A 27,220-nucleotide genomic window follows, 5' to 3' on the forward strand; every position below is an offset into this window, starting at 1 on the left:
AAAACCGTTAAACTAAAGAAGTGCACTGTGTTCTCTCCGTTCTAACACGAGCTGTTGCCTCTAGTTTGTCAAATAGACATGCCCAAAGAGAATAAAAATAAAACATTGTTGAGGGTCCCTGCACTAGTTCTGTCATTGCTATTAGTTCAGCCTTTTTTCCATTCAACAAACATACACGACGTGCACTCGGTGCCAAGCTGTTCAATCTTTGCACAACATTCACGGCTCAAGCACACGTGAAAGGAGTGGCAGGCTCAGCAAACAAAGTAGGAAGAGGAAGTTCATAGATAAAAAACTGCCTTTGCTGAACACCTGGCAACACCACTTCACAGTGAGCTAAGACTACTACAGAACACAGAGAAATACACAGCAGGTAAACACAACTGAGTGGTTTGAAAAACATCTGTACACATACACACACAAACAAAACTTTCACTATGCCTTCTTCTTTTTAGAGCGCACTGTAGAACACAAATGGTGCTGCACATGGATACCAAGCGGATAGAGCAATTTCTAACAACAGTCATACGAAGAACAGCGGCCCATACTGATGCAAGCAGAGATGCTATGCCTGTTGCATTCTTCTTGCCACCCAAGACAACTGCCAGTCTTTCTGGACATTGCTAATCGCTCAAGTACGCGAGATCTGCAATATAATCTACTACTGCAAAGTATGGTTCTGAAGAAACGTGCCGAGCTCCTGTTTAGAAACCATACAAAAAAAGGGGGTGGGGGCATGAGAACAAAGCAAGGTTCCTGAAGAAGTAAAACTTAAAATTATTAGCAAAAATCAATCTTTGCCTATAAAAAATCTGATGGCACATAACTTTAGGTACTTCAGTGACAAAAAAAAAAACACATGATTAACATGTAGGACATAGATATACACATATACATATGTATATTTTATTATATACGCTATAGGGTGTCAAGTGGAACTAAGCAAGAGACTCTAGCCACCAACCAGTTCCGCGGGTCAAAAACAGGACACTCAACACAGCAGTTCGTGTCCACTTATGCTAACCTGCGCACAGAGGCACTTTTTGAGCTCTTTGAAGCCCAGGCAGCTATTTTTTTCCTTTTTTGCCAGCTTGTTTCAAGCGTACAGCATTTCCTAACCCTGCACTGTCCCGTGCAATCCATTGCAGAGGCCTGTCTCTTTCGAACAAAAGTTCACAATAATGCGAGTATACTACTCGGTGACAATGAACAACAAAAAGGCAAGTACACACGTGTGAACATAAGAATGGGTTTCGGATGGCCAACGAATGCATGCCAAACCCTCAACCGACGAGTCCAAGGAAGCTGTCACTGAACGTGTGCTAAAGGCAACAGAGTCGATGTCTTCTTTTGCTTGTGTGTCTTTCCTTGTCGGGAAAGAGCAGAGGGCTGTCAGACCTCTGTGGACGAATGGTGCCGTGCCTTGTTAGCCCGTCTCCTGGCCAGTTCTGAAGCTGCAACGGGTTCCAGGTTTGGGGGCTTGGGGTAGTTATTGATAGCTCTGAATGTGGCTGCCATGGCACCCTGCAATGCAAACAATACCAGGATGCAAAAAAAAAAATGAAGACACCCAGCTTGATTGATTGATATGTGGGGTTTAACGTCCCAAAGAAGACACCCAGCTTATTAACTCTTTTGCTACTACTGACGAGCATCGTCATGAGATTTTGTATCAAAATGACCAATACCAACTATGCTCATTCTCAACAAAATTTGGTATCCTGTGAAACAAATGATGATTATATTCATCATAGTTGTATTTCTCCACACTAAACAGCCACACTGTCCATGTTGTGTCACACGAGTCTCAGCGCCATCGTATTGCGATGCGGTGCAGCTATCTTCGAGCCACTTTTTCTTTAACGTAATTAATTAAATGAAAAAACCTCACTGAACAAAAATAACCCGTTTGTTCAGAGGAAGAAATAGCTTTACAAATTGAGCCCAAAGAACATTTAAGGTAAATTTGGTACAATTTTCTTCTTTTTACTTCACAGGCAAAGGGTTCAATTTCAAAAACGTGTGTGCTTTACACTACGACAGCACATTACGATAAATAAATGCCGGGAAGAAAAAGAACACGTACTCTGCAATGCCTTTAACTACCAAACATTAAACTGAAACTACCAGAAAGAAATCATGGATCATGTCCCTGAAGGGAACCATGATGGGATGCAAAGCAGCAGCAGTACGCATGCCGTTGACTCGACTGAAGTCTGCGTCGACACGCGTGTTGAACAGTTTAAGCGAAGCTCAGGGTGGCATTTACTCGAGAAAACGTTTCTTTTAAGCCCCGTCGCGGTGGTCTAGTGGCTAAGGTATTCAGCTGCTGACCCGCAGGTCGCAGGATCGAATCCCGGCTGCGACGGCTTCGTTTTCGATGAAGGCGGAAATGTTGTAGGCCCGTGTGCTCAGATTTGGGTGCTCGTTAAAGAACCCCAGGTGGTCAAAATTTCTGGAGCCCTCCACTACGGCGTCTCTCATAATCATATGGTGGTTTTGGGACGTTAAACCCCACATATCAATCAACGTCTCTTTTAAACACAAAGACACGGGAGGCGAGCTGGGCTTTGTGTAAGTTTCATCGCAGGTAAACCATCCAAAAGAGTGTTTCCACTCGACGCCCGGTCGAGCGTTGTAGGTGGCAGAAAGAATGAAGTGAGAGAGGAGTGTGTTGTGAGCGGGCGGTGGAGCGACACCATCTAGGTGTGTTGGGAGGAGCCGGCAGCTGCTGTGGGTGAAGGAGAGAGTGACGCCAACGCACAGCTGTGACTTGACCTACTTGGAACTGTTCCAAGAACTGCGGCAGGAGGAACATGGTGCGGCGCTTCGGCACGGAGACACAGATGGACAGCGTTACACAGGCTAGTCAATGAGCTGCTTCACATCTAAAAAAAGAACTACAAGAAGTGCAGTAAAAGTAGAACAACACTAACCTAAACCAACTTAATGGAGCCAAACCAAATCCAACAGAAACCTTCTCTATCCTTATCTATCTTGCCTCAAGATATGCAACTCTCAAGGAAAGCGCGTGCAGTGACAAACTCGAAAAACACTGTCCAATACTCGCTCTCGGCTTCAAGGCGGCTTCTTGCCTCCCGGTAACCATCCCCATCCAAACAATTTAAGATCAAGAGAGAGAGACAAACCTTCACCAGATGAGGCTCCTGATGGGAAAGCCTGCTGACTGGAAGATTATTCTTGTTCACAATCCAGGCATGTCCCAAGACATCAGCTGCCCTGTATCTTTGCTTTGGGTCCACATGCAGCATTTTCTGGACTAGATGCTGTAAGCATGACGTAATCTCGGTAAACAATCTTGCTATGGAGACCTGTCTGGTCTGCTTTGAATATAAAAACAAGTTGACAAAACGAACCTTTGCAGGACTTGAGATATTGGCCCAGTTTCCAGACATTAGGTCAAACCTCCCTTCTCCAATCCGGGCCAATATGTGGTTTGGTGTGTCGTTCGGTCCATTCGCAAAGGGCGTGTGCCTGTTGGGATGCAGAGCATATAAAGATAAGCAATGGACCTACAATGTAAAAAAGGATGGAGACAATAGGAAACTACCATAATGTAACAAAGCAAGCTTTAGTACAGAGCACAATGCCATAGGGAACTTTATACATTACAAACTTTTCAAATGGAACTCCTATTTCACTTTGTAACAAAATTCACTAAGCAGGAGCATGCATGGTTAATTATGAGTGCTTTGTTCGTGTAAAGTTCCATATCACTCAACAAGAACATCGTTCAAGCAAGCAGAGTAGCTAAAGGTATTTGTGCGACTACGATGCACCGGAACTGCCAGGCAATCACCAAAAAGCATTCAATTCGTAGTGCTCGACCACCTGATTGGCGTCATATAAATCTGAGCATATACAAGATACAGGTATAAGAAAATGTGGTGGCCAAGACATATTTTCCAGCACCTATGGTACGCAACGATGCAGTTTTCAAAACTGGTTTCGGTTATCTGAGGAGGGTGTCACAGAAAGATGCAATATGGACGCAAGATACCAATTTCTAAAGTAATTTTCTAAAGCCCATCATTTAAAGTTCGGTCACAGCTTTACATGAACAAACTCTTGTGTATTTGCATCTTCAAAATTTTTTTTTGCAAATGATATCTGCTGTCTACCATGAGTTTGTTAATATAGACAAAGGTACACACAGTAGGGTTATCATTTCCAAAACAAGCTAGCAGCAACTCAATCCCACATTTTTGACAGTCAAAACACTTGTGTCAGTTGCCAACTAAACAGGCAAAGTAGATGGCTTATGCTTAATCATATCTTATTCACGAGGTCATTGATTGACTCTATAGAGTTTGCACGGTCATTAATTCAAAGGGGCTACATGTAGTGGTCAACAAACATGCATTTTACTTTACCTTATGCGTGAGATACCACTTCGCAGAAGATTAACCAAATTTTTTCAACACACTAACCCTGCCAGCATGGTGTACAGCAGCACACCCATACTCCAAATGTCGCAGGCCTCGTCATAGCCCTGCTTCTTGAGCACTTCAGGCGCAACGAAGTTGGCCGTGTAGCAAGGAGTCATGAGTAGTCCATTCTCGGCACGCATCTGCTTTGCAAAGCCGAAGTCACAAATGCGCAGGCTCTCCGGACTACCACTTTCGTCTGCATACATGATGTTCGAAGGCTTCAGGTCACGGTGAACCACCTGCAATGTCGGTAAACAATGCACCAGTTATATTTCTGGCAAGCTGCTGAAACTTCTAATGGAAATAAATGTGCACGTCCATAGTACAATGACCAGAAGAAGCCTCCATTTCCTCTATCATCACATAGTAAATCATAGCAGCAAACTGTAACAGACTAAATTTAAAAGTTACACTTCACCTCTCTACTGCAAGGCAAGCTAGTAGTTGCACTTTTTAGCAAGCTAACAGAACTACAGTAACGAGCATCTTTTGTCTGTAGTATGGGAAATTCATTAACTCTTTAAATAAATAAAGATATTGAAAGAGGAGAATGAGATTCTACAATAGTTATTCGAAGCTTTTAAAATTTACAAGAATGCCAAAAATTACATTCTTCTGAATGTTGCTTTGACTCCAAGTAAAGTAGGTAAAGCACCAAGCAAGCAGCCTGCACGGCTGCTGCATGCATATGTGCAGGGAACATGGCGAAATTCGTAACAAGGAAAGCAAACATATAATGGCCACTGCACACAACTAACAAGCACATTAATCCCTATAGTATAAACACTAGAGAAATGCAAGCACGAATGGGTCTGACAGCAAAAAAAAAATAATAGCTGACCCCATTGTCATGTAGGAACTTCATTGTCTTTGCAATCACTTCCAGTACAGCACTAGCTTCTCTCTCACTGAAGTGCTTCTGGTTTAGGATCCTATCCAGGAGCTCCCCGCCCTTGAGAAGCTCCATGATTATGTACACAGAGGCGGCATCCTGGTAAACCTGTTTCATAGAAAGAAAAAATATATAGCAAGCAAATTCTTCGAGCAATAAGAAATCTACAGAGGCGACATCAGGGCAGAAAATCGAATCGGCCAGTACAAACTACGAGAAGAGCGACGCATTTTCGTGTCTGTCTGGGTCAGCTGCCTAACTTGGTACTGACACAAAACCGGCGTTTGAACGATTTTTGTGAAAATTTTGGGATTCTGCCACTCAAGATAGATGCACGAACTAATATATCTGCATGCGTCCTTGATCATTATTTGGTCATAACAGCCTTTTATATCACATCAGTGACCGACAGAAACGTTTTTAAAGAACTTTTCTCAGCCTTGGAGCACTTAGTTCTGACCACCCCCTCCTTTTTTTTTTTGTCTTGCTAAAGAACAGTGTTTATAGAGTGCGAACAGGTTTTCAACTGCTTCCTTCGGAAGGTATCGGTGTTTAGAAAACATGAGTGAAGCAAGAAAAGTAAGTTTTTTCGGTCATTAAAGTCAGGACAGACGTTTCATGGCTTTTGCTGCAGGAAAGCTAAAACCAAACTAATTTTGTTGCACTCTTGGCATCTGCAGGATTCAATAGCAACCGATTCAGTAAGATGTCTGCCATCAGTACGACACAAATGTGATTGTATGATGTTTTTATTAATGAATAATTTAGATAATAATGGCACAGTATAAATACATAATCACTAAATTTTCATCATCTTGGCTTAAATAACAAAACACTTTACACTAAAAACTGTTGGCCCCTTAAATAATTTTTCTCTATTAAGTACATTATTCCACGATGAACGAACCGATCACGAACAATACATTTTCCACCACCTATTCCAGAGTGAAAATTATCAATACATGATGACTTACATCGTAAACGGTGAGTATGTTAGGGTGCTGGCCATATCGCAGCAGTATTTCCACTTCCTCTTGACAGTCTCTCTTGAACTTGTCAATGATCTGAAGAATAGCAATGCTTCGTTTGCAAGACAGTTGGGCCCATTGAAAAACAAATCATTGTTTTGTCACACTTGGCAATAAAAGCGAGTCTGGCAGTACAGCTGAAACCTACAGCTCATTGTTTTGACGTTTTAATACACAGACCGAAACCGAAAATCACTCCAGCAGAAACCGTATCGAGACGACTGTCATAGCCAATGTGGTTAGCATGTATTCGATGTAGCTACACATCATCTTAAAGCTACCACTGAAATTCACGATGATGTATGGGCAGCGTGTGGTACATATTTGGGTGCTCATCACTTACTTTCCTCTGAACACACTGTGCCATTTGGCAATATCCCCGTGCCGCCCCCTTCTTCGTTGGCCTCGAGATCCAAGAGACAATCATCTAGCTGACATGGGGAATACCTAATGCCTCACTGCCCTGAGGCTTTTGTGGTGCAGCACCAACTGATTGATCTGCTAAAGGGACCCTGAAACACTTTTTCAAATAACCATAAAATGAATTCACAGGAAAAGCTTATTGCCTCACGAATCCAACGCCGCAAAAATTTTAAGAATCCGTCTTGTACGAGCGGAGTTACAAATATTTGTCGCACGCTGCCAACGCATTCTCTCTTCTCTCGCCCCGACAATGTGCTGAAACCTAAGCAGGGAGGAATGAAAGGGGGCAAAGAATATACTACGTCACACATGCCTCGTGACCTAGAGCACTTGTTTCTTTTTTTTTCTTTGAATGCCCAGCTTTCTCAGTGTGATCGCGTGCACACACGTAGACAAGTCGCGGCCTCCCTTGGAAATCTCTGTAACGACCGAGTGCGCCATGTTCAAATCAGCCCATGGCTGATAGATGGGTTCGCTACATGCAATTTTTGAGTATCTTCCGTCATTTGTCGAAAAAAAAAGAAAGCAATTTTTGCCGACTTTGATAATTTATTATGAATTCCAGACCACATGCTGCGCTATAATATTTGGCTCGCGTGTTGTCGGGAGCCTCTACTACCGATCGGCATCGTTTTCTGACCATGCTCAAAAAGTGTTGCGGGGCCCCTCTAAGCTCAAGTAGCCAAAGCAAGGTTTGCTTCAATCCAGCACAACAGAAAGGACTGAACACTAATGAGAAGTGTCTGGTGCAGGGGTCCCAAACTCGCTACCGCAAAGAATTGTTTGGGTTTAACATCCTAAAACCATGACGTGAATTGGAGATGTCGTAGGGGAGGGCTCCTAAAAGTTCAACCACCTGGGGTTCTTTAACGTCCACAAAACTCAAACATTTTTGCTCCCATCTAAAATGTAGCCGCCACGGCTAGGACTCGATCCCCCGACCTGCGGGTCAGCATTCGAGCACCATCATTACTAGACCACCGTGTCAGGTACAGCTAGTGAGTCACAGTCGGGAAACTAAGTCTTTGAGAAGGGTCGGGCGAGTGACATAAGTTAGAGGGGGGAGTTGAACTAAGTAAGGTTGCCACTGAAAGAAGGCCTTTCCCATATCTCATATACGAGTCATTTCTGAAGTGCTTGGCATAAGGTTTTGAGAAACAAATTCCGATCTTCAGAATGACTGAAATCCAGACATCTATTCTGAAATCTAGTTTTTGTTCTGCACACACAGTGACCAAAGGAGTGCTTGATGTAAAAAAAAAAATCCTTCAGACCAGTCACATCAGTGCACCTTATGAACATACTTATTAACTTATCAAGAAAATTTTTTTTAATACTTGTGAGTAGATGACAATCATGTGCGGGTCGGGCCACTAGTGAGATGTCTGTACACTGCCTATTTGAGACCATAGTCCAGTGGTATCTGAAGAAGCTAAAGTAGCTTTGGAATGCTGTATGTGTTAATAAGCTAACAAAGAATGCTGCACAAAGAAAATAGAAATGTAAAACAATACCCAAGGTTCTCCTGGGATAAACACTACATGCTGTAAGCCCTTCAAGGGTTAGGATTGCTGGGGTTATATAAGGCAAGTCAATGCACTTAATTAACAAGCCTTAAATTTTCTGTGTCTCTTTCTATGCTCGTACAGCAGTCACAAAACTGTTTCCAACCCTACAGGAAGAATGCGCAAAAGGCAGCATACTTTGACGGCATATTCCTTGCCGGTTGCCCTATGCACAGCCCTCTTGCAAGTCGAATAGGACCCTAAGCCAAGGTCCTCCTTCAGCTCGTATTCCTTTGTGATAGCTTCCTTGAAGGAAAGGCCGTACTGCAATTTTCAAGAGAACAAAATGAAATAAGTGTACAGTAGACTGAATCTAGTTTTTAATGAATCTAGATGAATCAGGAAAATGTTTTGTTTAACAGGAGATTCGTTTACCAAGAGATAAACAGGGGTGCAGCTTAGAAAACTAATCATATCAGAGCTAGTTGTTCCATTTAGGCAGCAATTTCATTTAAGACAGTTTTGTTTATTGAGGGTTTACTATATATACCGTAAAAAGAAGTGGTTCGAGTAAGACTCTAGAGGCGTTTTATACATGCAGTTACAACACTATATTCAGAATCCACAAATAAAACACTCAGATGAATAGCAGTCAAACAAGCAGCTGACTAAAAGGCACACACGGCAACTAGATGTAAAAAGAAACACAGTGTTTTAAAATCAATAGAAATCATATATGACTATGCTAAGTGTCCATATATGACAAACAAAAATCCGAGGAGAAAAACTTCCAGCATTTTTATACATATAAAAACCTGGGACATATTCCCAAATTGGATGTTATATTTAATGATTAGCATTAACGATGCCTTTACCATGTATACTTTCTCCATATCGTACGCATGTCTCGTAAGCGCACAGCTGTCTGTAGTATTAGCATCCACCAAGTTTTGCACACATACAGTAAAACCTCGTTAATTCGAACTCTGTTATTTCGAAAACCCACTTAATTTGCAGTATTTCAGTGGTCCCGTATTTTGCAATGCAAGTTTGAGTGGATAATCTAAAGCGGCGGTAAGCAACAGTACAGTTAATTCGAAAACTTTGGGTGCAGTGCACCAATTCCAGATCCCGATTGCACCGCAAAACCGCGGAAACGACAGCCTTTAAATGCCACTAGGCGATGTACTGTAGCGATACTACTGAGTGGCAGCTGAGGTACCTCAGCCTCGATGCTTCTAGAATTAAGTTGTAAAAAAAAAAAAGTCTTGTGATCAACTAAAAACGTGCGCCTGCGAAAAAACAAAACTTGCTTCACTGCAGCACAGCAGTGACGCGCGGGCAGCGTGTCGCATGCTTCTCGCAACATCAGCCTGTCATGATTTACCCATTCTTTCTGGGAATATTAAGAAATTAATAAATAACAGTGGCGGTATTTGTGATGTAGGCGGACCTCCAAATGCTGGTTACTCCAGCAATTTGCGAACTTGCACTGCTGGCAGAGTTTTTGCCTGCCACGGCAATTTTGGAAACTGTTCGCAAGCTTTAATGATCATGTTTTCCAGCCGCAACATCGGGAATTTCGTTTCACTGTGCAATATTAATTTTTTTATTTTACTAGAAAGAATGGGCGAACGGTTGCAGCGAGGAGTAGGCGACATGCTGCCCATGGTGTCACTACTGTGTTGCAGTGAAGATGTCTTATTTTTCGCAGGCGAACATTTCAGTTGATAACAATAACGCATTTTTGTTTGTTTTTGTTTGCAATTTCAGTGATGAGGCTCGGCGTTCCCCGTTTTTCGCGGAAAAACTGCGACTTTTTATTGCTGAAAAACATAGCCCTTAGAGCCGCAAGATAGCCAGCACCGCAAATGACGAGCCCCGATTACACTTAGAGTAATTTAAAGTTTTTGCACCCCACTTTTTGTATATTCTGTCAATTTCATAAATTTCTCACAGTCCCAGTGACTATCAATGAACGAGGTTTTACTGTATCAATAAGATCACACAGCATGGGCACGTGATGTAAAAAATTGAATGTGCACCTCAGAGTTCACAAATGCTGTTATTTTACTTGATCAGACAGAAGAATGCGCAGAGGTAGATACAGCAAATTGATACCTTGGCTCATGATACAATCAAAAGTACTACCTCTGCTTTGTGATGGTTTGCATAAATAACATATAGAGCAATTATAATGTAAATGCAAGGTAAACAGTGGTAGCGGCGTTGGTACCGAAGCAGCAAGAGCAGGCCGAGTATACGGGCAGCGTCGCAGCAGCAACCAGGCAGTCTTAGCTCGTGCCTTGCGCCAACGTGTCGATGTCACTGCAGTAGTGGGCATTCCTCTTCACTACACTTCGTCCCCCGTCGAAAAAGGAGCCATCCTGGCGACTCACGGTGAACAGAGTACAAGTGGGTCGTAATAAGGTTTCAGCCGCTGTACGTGAACAATTTCACGTCCCCGAAAGCCCTGGTCTGTGAATGGCATAACGGGTTCGACGATGTAGTTAACTGGTGAAGTCTGCGAGACAATGCGGTAGGGTCCCTGGTATTTTGAAAAAAACTTCGAGGAAAGGCCTGTAGGCACAGCAGGAACCCAAAGCCAAACAAGAGTGTCCGGAACAAAGTTAGGGTACGGGTGGTTATCGTCACGCCAAGATTTTTGTCTCTATTGGTCAATTGTTGTGAACGACTGGGCGAGCTTACGGCATTCCTCGGCGCGGTGGGCAGCTTCAGAGATGGGCGTAGACTCGGAGGAATCGGGGTGGTAGGGCAGAATTGTATCTAGTGTGGTGGAACTGTCTCAGCCATATAACAGGAAAAATGGTGAAAAGCCCGTAGTCGCCTGTGGAGCAGTATTGTAGGCGTACGTCATAAAAGGCAGAATGAGGTCCCAGTCGGAGTGGTCTGAGGCAACATACTTTGATATCATATTCCCTAGGGTACGGTTGAATCTTTCCGTCAATCCATTCGTCTGCGGATGGTAGGCGGTGGTAGACCGGTGAATGATACGGCATTCGGTAAGGAGTGCGTTGACGACTTCAGAGAGGAATACACGTCCTCTGTCGCTGAGAAGTTCACGTGGTGTGCCGTGACGCAGAATGAAGTTCCGCAGGAGAAAAGATGAGACGTCACGTGCTGTAGCAGCAGGCAAAGCGGCTGTTTCTGCGTATCGCGTCAAGTAGTCGACAACGACAACGATCCAACGGTTTCCGGAAGCCGTGAATGGTAGAGGCCCATACAGATCAATTCCAACGCGGTCAAAAGGCCTGGCTGGGCAAGGGATTGGCTGGATTGGACCAGAGGCGTGATGATGGAGAGCTTTGCGTCATTGGCACTGAGGGCATGACTGAATGTATTTGCGCACAAAGGTGTACATGCCTCACCAATAAAACCGGGAGGAAAGCCGAGCGTATGTTTTGAAGACGCCCGCATGTGCGCACTGAGGGTCAGTGTGGAAAGCTGAACATATTTCAGCACGAAGATGGCGAGGTATGACGAGTAACCACTTTCAGCCGTCAAACTTGTAGTTCCTGCGATAAAGGAGGCCATCGCGGACCTCAAAGTGAGCCGCTTGACGGCGCAACGTTCGAGAAGATGGAGAAGTCGACGGGTGTGAAAGGAATCGCAGAAGAGTGCTGATTCAGTCATCCTTACGTTGCTCAGACGCCATGTCACAGTTTTCTGGGAACAACACCATTTCGTCCACGGCAGATAGAGATGCAGAGCTTTCGGAGGACACAGGTGAACGTGATAGGGCGTCGGCATCAGTGTGACGTCAACCAGACCTGTAGACAACACGCATGTCGAACTCTTGCAACCGCAAAGCCCAGCGAGCTAAACGGCCGGAGGGGTCTTTCAATGTGGATAACCAGCAAAGCGCATGGTGATCGGTGACTACGTCGAAGGGGTGACCATATAGGTATGGTCTAAATTTACCTAGAGCCCATATAATTGCCAGACACTCCATCTCTGTCACAGAATAGTTCTTCTCCGCTTTGGTGAGGGCACGGCTTGCGTATGCGACTACGTACTCCTCGAATCCTGCTTTGCGCTGCGGGAGCACTGCGCCGAGTCCAACACCACTGGCATCGGTGTGTACCTCAGTCGGAGCAGTCGGGTCAAAGCGACGCAAGATTGGCAGCGAGGTTAACAAGCGGCGCAACTTTTCGAAAGCATCATCACAGGCGGGTGACCAAGCGTAACTTTTCGAGTCACTGCGCAGAAGTTCAGTCAAGGGGGCGGTGATCATCGCAAAATTCCGAATAAAGCGGCAGAAATAGGAGCAGAGGCCAACAAAGCTGCGCAGATCCTTCAGAGACGCAGGTTTAGGAAACTCTGCAACTGCCCGAAGCTTGGCGGTGTCAGGAAGGATACCGTCTTTAGAGACAACATGGCCGAGGATGATGAGCTGATTTGCGCCGAAGCGGCATTTCTTCCGGTTGAGCTGAAGGCCAGCGTCAGTTAGGCACTGCAGTACTTCATCTAGCCTGCGGAGATGCGTTGGAAAATCTGGTGAAAATATAACTACGTCATCCAAGTAGCACAGGCATGTTTTCCACTTCAGGCCACGCAAAAGATTGTCCATCATCCGCTCGAATGTTGCGGGGGCGTTGCAAAGACCAAAAGGCATGACACAGAATTCGTAAAGGCCATCAGGTGTGACAAAGGCCGTCTTAGGCTGATCTTCAGGGGCCAGAGGGACTTGCCAGTAGCCACTCTGTAGGTCAATAGAAGAGAAGTACTCCGCACCTTGGAAGCAGTCAAGGGCATCGTCGATTCTCGGTAAGGGATAAACGTCTTTTCGAGTTATTTTGTTAAGACGACGGTAGTCAACACAGAAGCGAATTGACCCGACCTTCTTCTTAACGAGATCTACAGGAGATGCCCAGGGGCTAATCGAAGGCTGGATGACGCCACGCTTGAGCATGTGAGCTACTTGGTCATCGATAACCTGGCGCTCGGCTGCGGACACGCGATAAGGTCTTTGACGCAATGGCGCATTGGTACCCGTATTGATGCGGTGACACACAGCGGATGTGCGGCCGAGGGGAGTATGCTGGCAGTCAAAGGAAGAACGGAACTTCTCCAGCAGTCATAGCAGCTGAGCAGGTTGCGAAATGGTTAACGTGTCGGCGATGAAGCTGTTGAGTACGTCAGGCCTAGTAGTCTGCAGCGAAGAGGCACAAGTCACTCCGGCGACTTCGTGTTTGGCGGAAGGACCAGTCGACATGTCGAAAATTGCAGAAGGGTCGAGACTGTAAACCCGCCCGACGCACTCACCCCGAAGTAGTGTTACAGGACATGACAAGAGGTTCGAGATGAGCAGTCTGCTGACGCCGTCATGAAGTTCTAGAAGGGCATAAGGTAGCGGCGAACACTTGCGGTGAACGAAAAGGGCAGATGGCGTGAAAAGGGCACTCGACTCGGCGAGCGAGTTGCAAGATAACATGGTAAGGGCGAAAGAGTGCCGCGGTATGATGACGTCTTCAGCAACAAATAGTTTGCCCCCGGTTTCAAGTGCATCATTTAACAGAGCGTCGCCAAACACTTCAAATTCTACCTCAGCGCGAGAGCAGTCGATGATGGCCTTATTAGCGGAGAGAAAGTCCCAACCCAAAATGAGATCATGGGAGCAAGAATCTAAAACTAGTAATTCGACGACATAGATGAGGCCATCAATCGCGATTCGAGCAGTACAGGCAGCGGCTGGCGTGACGTGCTCTGCACTGGCTGTACGAAGTGACATACTTGCTATTGGCGTCATAACTTTTTTGAGCAAGCGGCAGAGTCTGGCACTGATCACTGAAACTGCGGCACCAGTGTCGACAAGAGCGAGTGCAGCGACGCCGTCCACATATACATCGAGAACATTCGTTGGGGGAGAGAAAGGCCTTGGTCTTTTCGCGGGCGACGCAGTTCCTGCCTCTGTAACTGCGGCAATCAGTTTTCCCGCTCCGGCGATGAAGGACGACGGCGCATCGGGGATGGCGAGCGGCGTCGAGGTGATGGCGAGCGACAGTTAACTGGAGGGAGGTGGTCGGCGTACGATGACATCTGGTCAGGAGGCTGAGATCTTGTGAACGAAGGGCGCGGTGACACATAAGGGGCAGGTTCGAAGCTCTGGTGGTAGCTCTGGTGGTGGTAGATAGGGACGCGTCGACGGCAGTATCGAACTATGTGGCCAGGTAGGCCACAGGCAAAGCATATTGGCCGATTGTCGACTGTACGCCGTTGTCCACTACTCTGGAGAGACCTTGGCTGAGCGAACCGAGTAGTAGGTCGCGGTGGCATGGCTGATGGCAGTGACGTAAAAGTCTGAAGAGGTGGTCGAGCGGCCACTTCAGCATAGCTTACAGGTGCAGTTACCTCGGCACAGGCAATGGGGGTCGGCAACGATGAAGCGTCACGGGCAGATGGCAGAGCCGCGCAAACTTGCTCCTGGATGGCCTGGCAAAGGTTCGCTGGAAGAGGCGACTGTGGTTGGCCGACTGTCGATAGCAGCGATAGCTGACGAGCGACTTCAGCCCGAACAAACTCCTTGATCTGAGATAGCAGGAACTCAAGGTCAGAGGTGGTGGTTAGGCTTGAGAGTGTGTCATCCGCGACGTTAGGGCGTCGCGTGAGGAGACGCTGTCGTCAGAGCTCGTCCAAACTCTGACACAACTTGATGAGCTCAGTGACAGTGACAGGGTTCTTCGAGAGCAGCATTTGAAAGGCGTCGTCGGAAATGCCTTTCATGATGTGTCGTACCTTGTCAGTTTCCCCATCGTCGGGTCGACACGGCGGCAGAGGTCGAGGACGTCCTCGATGTAGCTAGTGAATGTTTCACCAGTTTGTTGGGACCGGCTTCGTAGACGTTGTTCTGCGCGAAGTTTCCACACACCAGGGCGTCCAAAAACATCTGTGATGCCGGCTTTGAAGGTCGTCCAAGTGGGGATATCCGCCTCATGGTTTCTGTACCATAGCTTGGCAACATCCGTTAAATAAAACATCCCGGTACCAAGCTTCGCGGGATCGTCCCATTTGTTATTAGCACTGGCTCGTTCATAAGATTCCAGCCAATCCTCAACGTCTTTCTCATCGGTGCCGTTGAAGATGCCTGGTTCTCGCAAGAGCTGGGCACCGGGACAGCCCCTGCGTGGCGAAGCCAGTGGGGGGGTGAAGACAGCGTCATCAGGCATGACGGACGGCAGCTTTCGGCTACGCAGTTCCAAGACTGGGGAAGACCACAGCACTCTCCACCAAAATATAATGTAAATGCAAGGTAAACAGCGGTAGCAGCGTCGGTACCGAAGCAGCAAGAGCAGGCCGAGTATACGAGCAGCGTCGCAGCAGCAACCAGGCAGTCTTAGCTCGTGCCTCGCGCCGTGTGGATGTCGCTGCAGTAGCGGGCATTCCTCTTCACTACACAATTAACAACCTTCAAATTAGTAAAAATAGCACATTGTGGAGTAAAACGACAGAGACAGAATAGATAACAACATTCATGCTATTGTCTTCATGCCTCCAGCAACTACCTAAAACAAGATTAGGCAAACCCTGCCTTCTAAAAAAAAACACGCCGGTAAAGTTTTTTTTTTTTTTCCCGTTTCTCAGTACCTCGGTGTCATGTTTTAAGTACTGCCCTACTCACCCATTTGGAGGACTGATTGTCCTTGCTTTTGACATAATCATCCTCAGTCAGACTAGGCGCCACAAAACTGAATCCTCGAAACAACTCGTGGGCGTTGGCACTTGGTGGCACTCCAGGAGAGTCTGAGGAGAACACCAGTCATGGCAAAAGAAAGGAGATATTGAAAATAAAGTTCAGACAGGCGACTTGAACAAGCGAAAAGCAAGAAAAGAGCATAGTATGGGCAAGAAATGAAATGTTACCTGTAAACTCTGTTGCGCAATACGAGGTTTGTTGCAATAGAAGAATAGAAGAAAAGAAAACAGGCGAGGTGAGAAAATGGGCATAAGAAAGAGTAGGAAAGATGAAACAAATAGCTCATTCCAATATTGGCACTGAGAGTGAGGAAAAGAACTGATTTAATGATAACATTGCAATCTTTGAGATTATACCCTTGAAGTAACAATGCAATGTCTATGCAGAAGGACTTGAATAGGGCAGTGGAAGTGCATTCAGTCAGACTGACCACTTTAACCTTGAGTATTGGCCACAAGTTTCGAAGTTGCGTAACAGGCCTAGATGTCTGAATGAATTTGTCTCGAGGCACAATGTATGTGGAAATAAACTTTTTTTTTAAAAAGCAACACAAGCAACACCTTTCTTTTTCTTCTTTCTTATTATTTTTTGAATACGTATCCATTTTTAGCAGTGAATTCAGTCACACTGCTATCAGCATGGACATACATCTGGCCATGTGGTGAATTCTTCTGCCAGGCAGGACACACACAGCTTGTTATTTTTATACACTTAATACAACTAATCACTGTGTACAGCTGTTTGGCTAATAAATCTCATCCATTAGATATTAACTTACATTAAAAGTCAAGAGGTAGATTTATGGCAATTCTGAGGTCATTGCTGCAAAGCTGCACCTGATCACTTAGCTTCCATCTTAGCCTACACGTTGCTTTAAACTCAACACATATGAGTACACAATTTTCTTGCTTTTGTTCAAATATATATTTTATACAAAGGCAAAGTGAGTAATCTGCACGTACAATCTGCAGGCGTTTCAGGCTGAGCCTTCTTCATCAGCATTCAAACACCGATATGAAGCGGGCGACATGCCTTTGTTAAGCTCAAAGCAGGGACGCAGGCACAGAAGCAGTTCTTTGAAAAACCGGTGCACAAACCTTCTGGAGTCTTCGATGTAAATTCTCTGTCAAAATACAGTGTGTTATCCGGCCTTGAGACAGCTGGTATGAAGGGAGGCACCACTTCCCTTCTGTAAAGCTGCCCCCAGTCGATAGTGGCAAAAAACGGGTGTGCCTTAATGTCACCGATTGCATTTGGACCGGAGCCTGGTGAAAAAAGATACAACAAAAAAAGGAGACAAATACCATGGAGGTCTACAGGACCACGAACATTCTATCGAAGAAAAATAAACTCAAAACTTCATTATAAAAATGTTGCATCTTATATGGAAATGAGTTCTTTATATCTAAAAATTCATTGTAAAGTTTTATTCCCAACACTACATCTAGTGCAAGACTATCTTTATTTGCTTTGTAATATAAAAGACATTTAGTTATATCCGGATTTGTTATATAAAGGTTTGAGTGTAGTTACATAGGGTCTTACATCTATGTTCTCGAATACACATGATCACATCTGTTTACACAAATGCCTTTTATAATGACTGCACCTTGTAACAAGTGCAATGGTGTCATATACTATGAACAGTTCAACGTCTTGATTTGACAAGGAATATAGTCTTGTTGGTTTAAAATTCAATGGTCAACATTAGAAGTTGACAAATAGATTAAGATATCAAAAATTTTAAAATTATGTCATTGATAATGCTTATAAGAATGACAGTATGGCTGGTAGATCTCATTCTCTTCTGTCGTCTCCATTTGCAAAAGACTTCCATTTTCGGCGCAAACATGTGGCACAAATAACAGGACCACACACTACTACACCAGCAACTCAAAAGCGTATACTCTGTTATACCTGGTCAAGAACTGGTACCACAACAGGTGACAAATAGAGGACACGCCGCATTAAAGTAAGGATGGAGAAAAACTCACCTAATCTATTCGCCGGGTTTCTCTTGAACAGCGCTCGAAGAAGGCTCTGTGCTTCGGGACTGAGGAACTGTGGCATGCTCAACTTGGCCCTGGGCAGAGCAAAAGAATGCGTGTCAAACACACACTCCATGAAGCTACCGTGACAGTAGAACTCACTTGAGTATCTGTATCATTGTCTCCTTTCTATTGGTACCTTGGAAAGGTAGGCCACCTGTCAGCATTTCAAACTGGAAAGAAAGTGGCAACCAATGGCAAGTGAAATAAGCTATTAGTATATTTCATTGATTACATTCTCTAGTTTTACATGCTGATACCTCGACATGATTACGAGGCAATACTATAGCGAGATATTCTGGATGAATGTTAACCTTTCGACTAAGGGAATGAGTATTTTTACATCTTGGCCCCATCAAAATGTGGTCACTATGGATGGGAATCAAACCTATGCCATTTAGCTTAGCAATGCACCAACTTAGTCGCTGGGCTACAGAAGCGACCTATTTTGCTAATGCCTATGGAGCTGTTGCAGCCAGCGACAATGTTCAGTGATTGCGACAGAAAAGGGAAGCCCAAAGCAAAAGTAGAAGCTTATTCAATACTTCAGTTCTGAACCTAAAACACCAGCAAAACAAAAAACGACATTATGATGAGACAGCCAATGAACAGAACTGAATAAAAGTACCTGCAATAAAGAGAAAGCCATGCTCTAAGAGCTTCTGGAAGCAGAATTTTTAACGTAGTCCCCAAGACTTATTTTGCAAATAAAGCTGTTGACAGGGAAAGTTTTTAAACAAAAAACAAAAATCAAAACCCAATGCTCGCCTTGCTTGAACAAAGCTGTAGCCCAGAAGTAAAAAAATTAAGGAAAACAGTATTACACTTCTGTAAGTGCTAGCATATTCACTGCAAGATCTGAAGCAAACAGTGGCACAATACAATGCAAAACAAGCAAGCACCGTAGAAGTAGTACAAAGTAGTACCGCAGCAGCACTCTCACTAACATTGTAGCATATAATTTCAGGTTAGCCATAATCTCACACATCACATAATTGTTATAAACAACTATTGCCAATTACAACTATCATAACTGTTGGTGATAAAATAGGAGTACAGAACATTTAAAACCTACCATGAGTACTCCAAAAGACCACCAGTCAGCAGCCATTGTGTGACCCTTACGATTGATGACCTCGGGTGCCATGTATTCGATGGTGCCGCAGAATGAGTATGCCTTCTGGTCGTTGAGCGCTTCTTTGCTCAGACCGAAGTCTGTCAGGCTTATGTGGCCATCAGAGTCCAAAAGAATGCTGCAACACAAACCAAATTGCACACAATGTAGGCAGCAAAGCTTAACAGAGCAAAGCGCTTCTTTGCTCAGACCGAAGTCTGTCAGGCTTATGTGGCCATCAGAGTCCAAAAGAATGCTGCAACACAAACCAAATTGCACACAATGTAGGCAGCAAAGCTTAACAGACTTGCTAAAGCTCATCAGTGTTATAAATTAGCACTTTCACAAAGATCTATAAAAAAAAAGACTTTGCTCATTTTCATTTTTTCACTTGACAGCTCTCAATCAAGACGTCGGGCAAACTACCGAGCCTCCAACTGTCAATAGCACAAGCTTTTATGCGATTTTTTTTCTAGTCTATCTGCGATGAATTTCTAAGGCTGCATAAGAAGCAGTGTTCCTTCTGTCATGACGTCACTAACCAAAGCATCAGTGTAGAAAGAAAACTTCATTGCTCAAGGTAGTGCTTTGTCTACGGTTAATATATTGAACCAACATTAGCAATTAATAATCTTTGCAATTATGAAGACATAACTTGGCTTAAAAGGTCACTACAGCCAGATATTAAGTCCACGTTTATTGCTGAAACGGCATTCCACAAACGTCCTAGTGCTACCATCATGCCGAGGGTATCACATTTTAGTTGTCCACATTGCGCTAGCGCACTTAAATCATCCGCCTGAACGAGCCTTCTGACGTAGCAGTTGCCTTTCCGAACAACGCACGCCTTCAATGTGCGACATGTCCACTCGCAGCACAGTGAAAGTAGCAGGAGCCACAGCTGCAGCAACAGCCATAAAAGCTTGCGGCTATGGATGTTGTGGGTGAACCTGATGAGACACTGGCTCGCGGTGCTGGTGCAGAAACATGGCACTCGGCCAGTTCGAGCGTAGGGGTTCTTCTTGCGGCACCAGTGGAAAGTCATGTCTGTTTATTTGCTGCAGCTCAAATGGCATATGCCATTCTGGCGTCTAGCAACATCACATGCACACAAAATTGAGATTAACTTTCCGTCACAGTGATTTTCACGATCGTGAAAAGCTCGCGCAACAGTATGCGATGGCGAATCTACCACTGAGACACGACCATGTGAGCGAAGCACAGTTCCTCGAAAATGCAATTTTTGAACCACTCGCACCGTTCCCCATGGTAACGCTAAGTAGTTTTTGTTTCCATGAATCAAAGAGAAACGAACAAGCAGCATTCTATTACGTGTCGCAATGCACAGAAGGGTGGTGTTTTCTTTGTTTTCTTTTTTTGCAACTCGTTTGATAACTGGCGATGAATTGTACTCGAGACTCAACGTCATTGGGGACCATTCCAAAATTATACCACTCATGGTGCGTGTGATGTTGTGCATTTACCTGAATTTCTTGATTGACAGAGCACTACTGCTAATAATATTGCCATTTTAGGCATTTTCAAACACTGATCTTTCACTCTGACATAAATTGCCGTTTGCCTTTAGTGTCCCTTTAAAGGAGCCGTGCAAAACGATTTGAGCATTTTTTTTTTGTCGATTTTTCTGGTGCTGTGAAATGCACTGATATCGTTGCGCAAGTGGCAACGCCTAAATCGAAACTGTTATAAAGTTTGATTCACGGGACAAACTACCTTGATTTAAGACTACGGCGACACAGATCAGCTATTTTTGCAATGAGATGTGACGTCAGGTCATGCTACTTGACGACAAAGGTCATTCATTTTTTATTGGCTTCACGCGACAAGTAGCATGCAATATTCATATGGTAGTAGCTAGGCCATACGAGTAGAAGCTAAAATTTGTAAAAGCCCTTTTTAAGTTTTCTTGGAAATAAATAATTCCTGTTTCTAAATTATGTATATTCAAAACAATGAACATGACGCTCAATTTCATAGTCTGCATACACGGTACGCAAGAAACTAAACGTGAAAACGCATGCCGCGTTTTTAACCAGCCAGAAATGCAACATGCAGCAGACGCCGGCGTTGCTGTAGAACGTGTCTCGCATACAAGCCGAGAAGTGTCCCCACCTAAAGGGTATTCTAAAGAGTATATATAGTGGGACCGTGGGAGCGTCCGCTACCCGACACACATGGTTTGTCGTAACCATGCTAACGACACTATCAAAAAGAGTGGTAGCGAGGTACTGTGTGAAGGCCAGCGTGAATTGGCGTTCCTGGTGCGTCTTTATGAGATGCGTGCTGTGATTGGAAGCGATCTTTGATGTCAGCAGGCGAGTGAGAGGCAAAAGGAAACATTTGTCGTAGTCATCGGCTCGAGTTTTAGACTTTGAGGACTCGTAAGTGCACTTTTCGCTCACCAATTCGCATCATTCTTGTTTCATTCATCTCAGCAATATTCACTACACACGTTCCAATGCTGAATATGGCTGCCCCCTTCAAGTATTTAAATTTCGTTTTTTTTTTCCTTTCATTACTGTATTGCAAGTGTTTTCAATGCACCCCAATTAAAATGTATAAATAAGTTTGAAGGGTTTTTGAACACAGCTATTTTGACTAAAGAGTAAAAGGTAAGCCATATTCAGGAATTCCAGAATAAGTTCGACACCACAGGCATACTTTAGCATGCGTGTAAATACAACATGGAAATTCTTGCATTTTGCTTCCACAAAGGTTAGAAGGGTAATGAACCCACGACTTTAAGCTCGACATTGTTGCAAGATGGCCCCTGTACTGCCGTGATAAAAGGATAAAGAAAGACTACTCACTTCTCCGGCTTGAGATCTCTGTAGATGATTCCTAGGCCATGCAGGTGGTCAAGAGCAAGAGCGAGCTCGGCCAAGTAGAACTTCACATCTTCCTCAGTGAACATGACCTGAAAAGAGACGAAAAAAAAAGCCAATTTAATAGGCCATAATTGTTATTTAACTCACTGTAGACATACACAGTCAGAAAACACAAGAAACTCATGTGAAAAAAAAAGAAAAATACTTCTGATAACTAAGCAAAAGACTGCTGCAATAACGGAATGTGTCATATTACGCACAGCATACATTAAATAGAGAAAAAAAAAAGCAACAGCACTGTCGACTGTAAAACACCCAGCACAATCTGCCGCTGTTATTTCCACATGCAAAGCAGTTGAAACACTTCTGGCTTTTCTTAGAAATTCAGCATGCAAGGGAAACAGAGCTAGGTAAAAAAATTTGCAGATCAACTCGGTGTGCACATATTAGTCAAATGATGAGATGCACCTTCAACAAAGGCTAAAGTGACATGGCAGCACACATCAATGAATAAAAAAAAATAACAATGAAGGCCTTGACAATAAACATATGCTGCAATGTTGAATACTTGGTAAAGGAGTAACAGTGCTCACCTCTTTGCTTAGCCTCGTGAAAAGATCTCCACCCTTCAGAAAATCTAGAATTAGGTACAGTTTTCCTTCAGTCTGGAAGGCTGCAAATTTAAGAAGAGTTCAGTAAGCATCTGTCAAGCAGAGCCCTGGATAAGCTAATGGTTCCATAATATGCTGTGAATAGAACCATACCGTAATGCAGCTTCACCACAAATGGATGCCGGACTTCAGCGAGGATGTCTCTTTCCATTTTCGTTCTTAACCTGTCCCGTACTGTGAAAAGAAAAGATAAGCCAACATGATGGATGACACGCAAGGCCCCTCTTTAGAACACTAATGTCAGAAAATGACGCAAACCTTTTAACGTTGCTTTCTTCAACACTTTCATGGCGTATAATGTTCCCGCATCTGGACCCATAATCTTCTTCACTAGAAACACCTAGAAGTGAACAGAAAGAAAGCAATGTCGCAGTCATCCAGATGCCCTATATATGTTTCACATTAGCAGTCATGCAGAAAAAAGTGAGCAAGATGTTTAAACAACTGCCGATGTTGAGGTGATGCTCTCATCCCATTGTTTGCTTTCCCCATTTGGCTCTCAAATCTACTGCAATACGGCTTCTCCATCATGCCCAGACTGCATCGAGGTCGGCCCAGTTAAACAGTCGCGAGAGATGGCGCAAGCACTACTGCAGTGGCACAACCCATGCAGCAGCAAGTTATGACGAAGTCATTGCTGCAGTTTTTCTTTGGCAGCGTTTGCTGCAGCAGACTATTACTCTGTAGCTGCTCGGGAGTCCGTGGCAGCGACGCAAGAGCTGAAAGTTTTGAGTTTAATGACATTGCAGTCCCGCTTATTGTTCAAAAAAAGCTTTTTGATTCAAACCGCACGGAAGTGCGTCACAGTTCTGTGGGCTGACACGGTCGAGTGTTGCACCCGCCGCGATAATTGCACCAAGTGGCTTGTAACCGACACAGATCGGTAATAACAAGCCCGTAATGAATTATCTGTCACGTGCTGCGGAAAACAACGTGTCGTGCAATGACTAACAGTTCTCCAGAAACACATTGCAGCAAAAAAAAAAAAAAAACGCAATGCTGAAATTTTGGTGTAAGTACCCCTTTCAACCGCGCAAGTCTTGAAACAGCGAAACCAGACGATTCTGAAGACTAATCTGGTAACTTCGAGGTTGTTTATAGGCCCTAGCTTTGATGATGCAGTTTCAAGGTTGGTTTCTAGATCGTTGCTAGGCTTTAGCTCGGTGATGCGAGATTGTTTCTACGTCGATTCTCAGCAGAGAGAAGTTAAAGCATTAACAGACATAGGTATGACATGGTCACGTCATCGTTGGCATAGGCCATCTATCGCTTTGGGGGAATTGCCGCAGCCGTTGTTGCCTTTCCCATTATCTTCTTGCTGTACGTACTCGTAGTTTTCGGCTTGCCGCCGTCGATTTGCAGCCATTTGTTCGGCTAACTGCTCACTTCTTCATTTTTTTGTGTGCCAGTGGAAGTAGTGAGATTTACCCAATTTTTGCTGCGCATACCAGTTTATGATGACTAATAGTATCTTGGCACAGGGTTGACAAGGAACGATTTCCTAAACAGCCTGGCTCTTAAAAGTCAGAGATAACCAAGGGCAACGCACGTGCCCTTTATGGCTAGATTTTGAAGCTCGGCATCTTTGCTCTTTAGTAAAATAAAACCAACTTGCTTCTAAGCACAAGATTGCTGGTAAGATTTAATGACTCCAAGCTCAGCACTGCACACATGTTCGTAATGCCTCAGTCAAGAGCAAAAAGTTACTCCATTTCCACAAAATGCACGCCGACTACATGATCTTTTATCAATAATAAACTGAAAATGTGTGGCCCTATCAACCTAAAAAAACCTAATCACTTGAGTGTAGTCTCGGGGCCTCCTGAAAACAAGACTGCCTCTGTCTTGAGCTAGCTCAGCGACTGAACAAAACAATGTAGAACTTGCCTTTCCAAATGAGCCCTGTCCAAGAACCTTGAGGAGCTTAAACTGGCTGGGGTCACCCTTCGGGTGGCCTTCTTTCGTTACATTTGTCAGCTCAATCTCGTGCGTCCCCTCAGCCATGTCATTCGTTTCCATGTCCTGAAGAAAAAACAAATCGGAATCATTTAGATCAAACATTGTGAAGGGTTAACACTATACCAGAATGTCTGTTTTCACCCCAAGGGGTGATGAGTGCAGGAATTTTATCAGTGAAAAACAATACATTTCCTCATATTACTACCTACCTGCACAGACTCAATAGACCCTCAACTACAATATTTCACTGAAAACCTTAGTTTAGTGGGTGATAATGTCAAGGACCCATCAAACAAATAAGATTTCAATCGAAAGATCACTCTTTAGACAGTAAGTTATGCAATTATCAAATAAATGTTGACCACTAACCTGGGTTTCATCATTTTCATCGACAGCCATATCTTCACCTGGCGGACCCTGAATAATAAAGGCGTAACGATTATGTTGAAACAATTTATTTTAAATGCACACCACACTGACATAACCATAAAAATATGTAATATAGACTAGATATTTACCAATAAAAAAACACACTGATAGCCTTTAGCACATTTAAAGAGTGTGCTGTTCAACAAGAGGTTCACTTTCACTATTTATCACGATCATTTAGTCAACTCTTCATAAATGTGGCATTTCTTATGTGTCAAGCTTACGTTAAACAGGGTTTTGTGATGTAAAGCCAAAATCATTCTAATCAAATTTTTTCTTTCATTATCTGTGCCAAAAGTTTACAAATAACTGAACTGCTTCATGAGAACACAGTAGCAGTCCTGCTGTGCCAAGCACAAATAAAAAATCAAATTATGGAGTTTTATGCACAAAAACCATTATAGGCACTCCGTAGTGGAGGACACCAAAGGGGTCTTTTATAGTATGCACCTGGACACATGGATATGTTAGCATTTCGACCCTCTCGGAATGCCACTACAGGGGCCTGGAATCAAGCAGGTGTGCTCAAACCTATCAGACAACATAATACCCCTCTGCTATCATGTAGTACTCAAGATTGTGCAGCAATTAATATTACCAGTATCAGAGTGTTACCTAAGCAATGTAATACAAACAGCCGACCTAGAACAACGGCTTGCTTTCTTTTTTCCAAAGTATCCACCCACGCCAGTTCTTTCATGCTTCTCTAATGAGGCTAAGAAATTTATTGGAAATAAAAGCTACATTTCACGAATTATTACAAACTCATCATTCAGTTGACTAAAGCAGTCAGGCCAATGTACCACCGCATTAGGCAATATGGACGTTCACTTCTGAACACCACGTAATGAAAGGCGCCGGCCAGCGATACTGAAACAGGACACAGATGATCAAATGACAATACTTCAGGAGCCTGACACTGGCGCCACGAATATTAGTCACCGTGGGGGATCGCGGAAGTGGAGGGATGTTTGAGAACTTTCCAATTTAACCCACTAGCTGTCACACTGTAATATAACTCGGCGCATGTTTAAAAGGAAGAAGGCAGAGTTATTAAGAAATTATACACGTATTCGAATGAGGAAATATGCCGAGCCCCCGGCCCGCAGGCCACTGCGACATGCATTCCTATCGTTCCAGTGGACACACGTACCGTGAAGAACGCGTCGAGCGGATATGCGAGAAGTCTACACGACGTCAAAGCTTACAAAACAAAAAGAAAAAATTTCAACTACGTGACATGCCGGCATTCATAGCTCGCTGCGCTGAGGTTCGCATCCCATGAAAAGTGCGACACGGTGTTCCTTCGCCCTGCGAAAAACCTCTACCCAACTTTTTCGATCGCACCAAGTGCCTGCCAAGCACTGCTGGACACGACCGACACTCTTCGGAAGAACGTTAAAACGACGATAGATACGGGCATTGAGGAAAAAGGAGAAGAACGGGATACAGAGATTGAAATGCGCGCAGGTCTGTATCTTATCGTCGTTCTCGTATGGCAGTGGCCTGCGAACCGAGGATTACATCTTTCAGGGAATCGTCGCGTCAGCCTTTCGCACAAGGCAAACACCCGAACACTCGGATCGTGCGCCGACACGCGATCCCCGGGAATACAAGGTAAAGCTTCAAGAGGGTCGCATGAAAAAGAGCTATTAATAATGGCCAGATGCGCAAACATGGAATCCACCGTGTTTTAGAAAAAAGTCTCATAAACAAGGTCTGCGAAATCCGCGGGGCGGTCGCCTACGACGAGCGCAAGGAAGTTACAGCGCTACTCAACAGCAGCTATGCCAACAAATATCACGGCCACGCAAAAACAAGGCAAAGAAAGCGAAGCCGGTCAATGTTTGTGTTACAGGGACGTCGGGGCGACGGCGAATAATGAATAGGCTCACTCACCCCGCAGTCCGTTTTGATCTCGACCCAAGGGTCCGCCGCAAGCTGAGCTAACGGCATTATGCTCGCCAGCGTAAATCGTAATATGATTGAAACTTTTCACCCTCAGACACATATATATGTCATCTGTTTCCTGGCGGTAACTTCCGCCAAGATGGCTTGCGCTTCGGAAGTTCGGCCTTTCAATGCCTTCGCAGCACGGGCGGCGTCGCCAGCCGGCACAAGACACTGGCTTCCGTCT

The 27,220-nt window shown here is 44.4% G+C and overlaps 1 protein-coding gene across 1 annotated transcript; it reads right to left on the reverse strand.

Annotated features, from left to right (window-relative positions):
- Nucleotides 1-990: 990 nt before the first annotated feature.
- Nucleotides 991-27,184, reverse strand: S6kII (Ribosomal protein S6 kinase II). The gene is made up of 19 exons (XM_075895095.1): nt 26,983-27,184; nt 25,024-25,071; nt 24,583-24,717; nt 22,954-23,035; nt 22,789-22,869; nt 22,618-22,697; nt 22,007-22,113; nt 19,137-19,314; nt 18,164-18,234; nt 18,008-18,096; nt 17,111-17,278; nt 15,939-16,060; nt 8,498-8,623; nt 6,318-6,407; nt 5,293-5,451; nt 4,452-4,690; nt 3,378-3,495; nt 3,150-3,287; nt 991-1,524 (listed from the first exon to the last, which is right to left on the reverse strand). Exons 1-19 carry the CDS (start codon nt 27,037-27,039, stop codon nt 1,393-1,395), a joined length of 2,220 nt encoding a protein of 739 aa, XP_075751210.1. The 5' UTR covers nt 27,040-27,184; the 3' UTR covers nt 991-1,392.
- Nucleotides 27,185-27,220: the final 36 nt, after the last annotated feature.

Source organism: Rhipicephalus microplus, chromosome 5 (genome assembly GCF_043290135.1).
Source record: "Rhipicephalus microplus isolate Deutch F79 chromosome 5, USDA_Rmic, whole genome shotgun sequence".
Classification (NCBI taxonomy): Eukaryota; Metazoa; Arthropoda; class Arachnida; order Ixodida; family Ixodidae; genus Rhipicephalus; species Rhipicephalus microplus.

Excerpts from the sequence above, each read along its gene's own strand:
- S6kII (XM_075895095.1), bottom strand. The coding sequence starts at position 27,039 with ATGCCGTTAGCTCAGCTTGCGGCGGACCCTTGGGTCGAGATCAAAACG. Across the intron at positions 24,718-25,023 it reads ATGAAAATGATGAAACCCAG|GACATGGAAACGAATGACAT; the intron begins GTTAGTGGTCAA and ends TTTTTTCTTCAG. Across the intron at positions 22,870-22,953 it reads GAAGAAAGCAACGTTAAAAG|TACGGGACAGGTTAAGAACG; the intron begins GTTTGCGTCATT and ends TTCTTTTCACAG.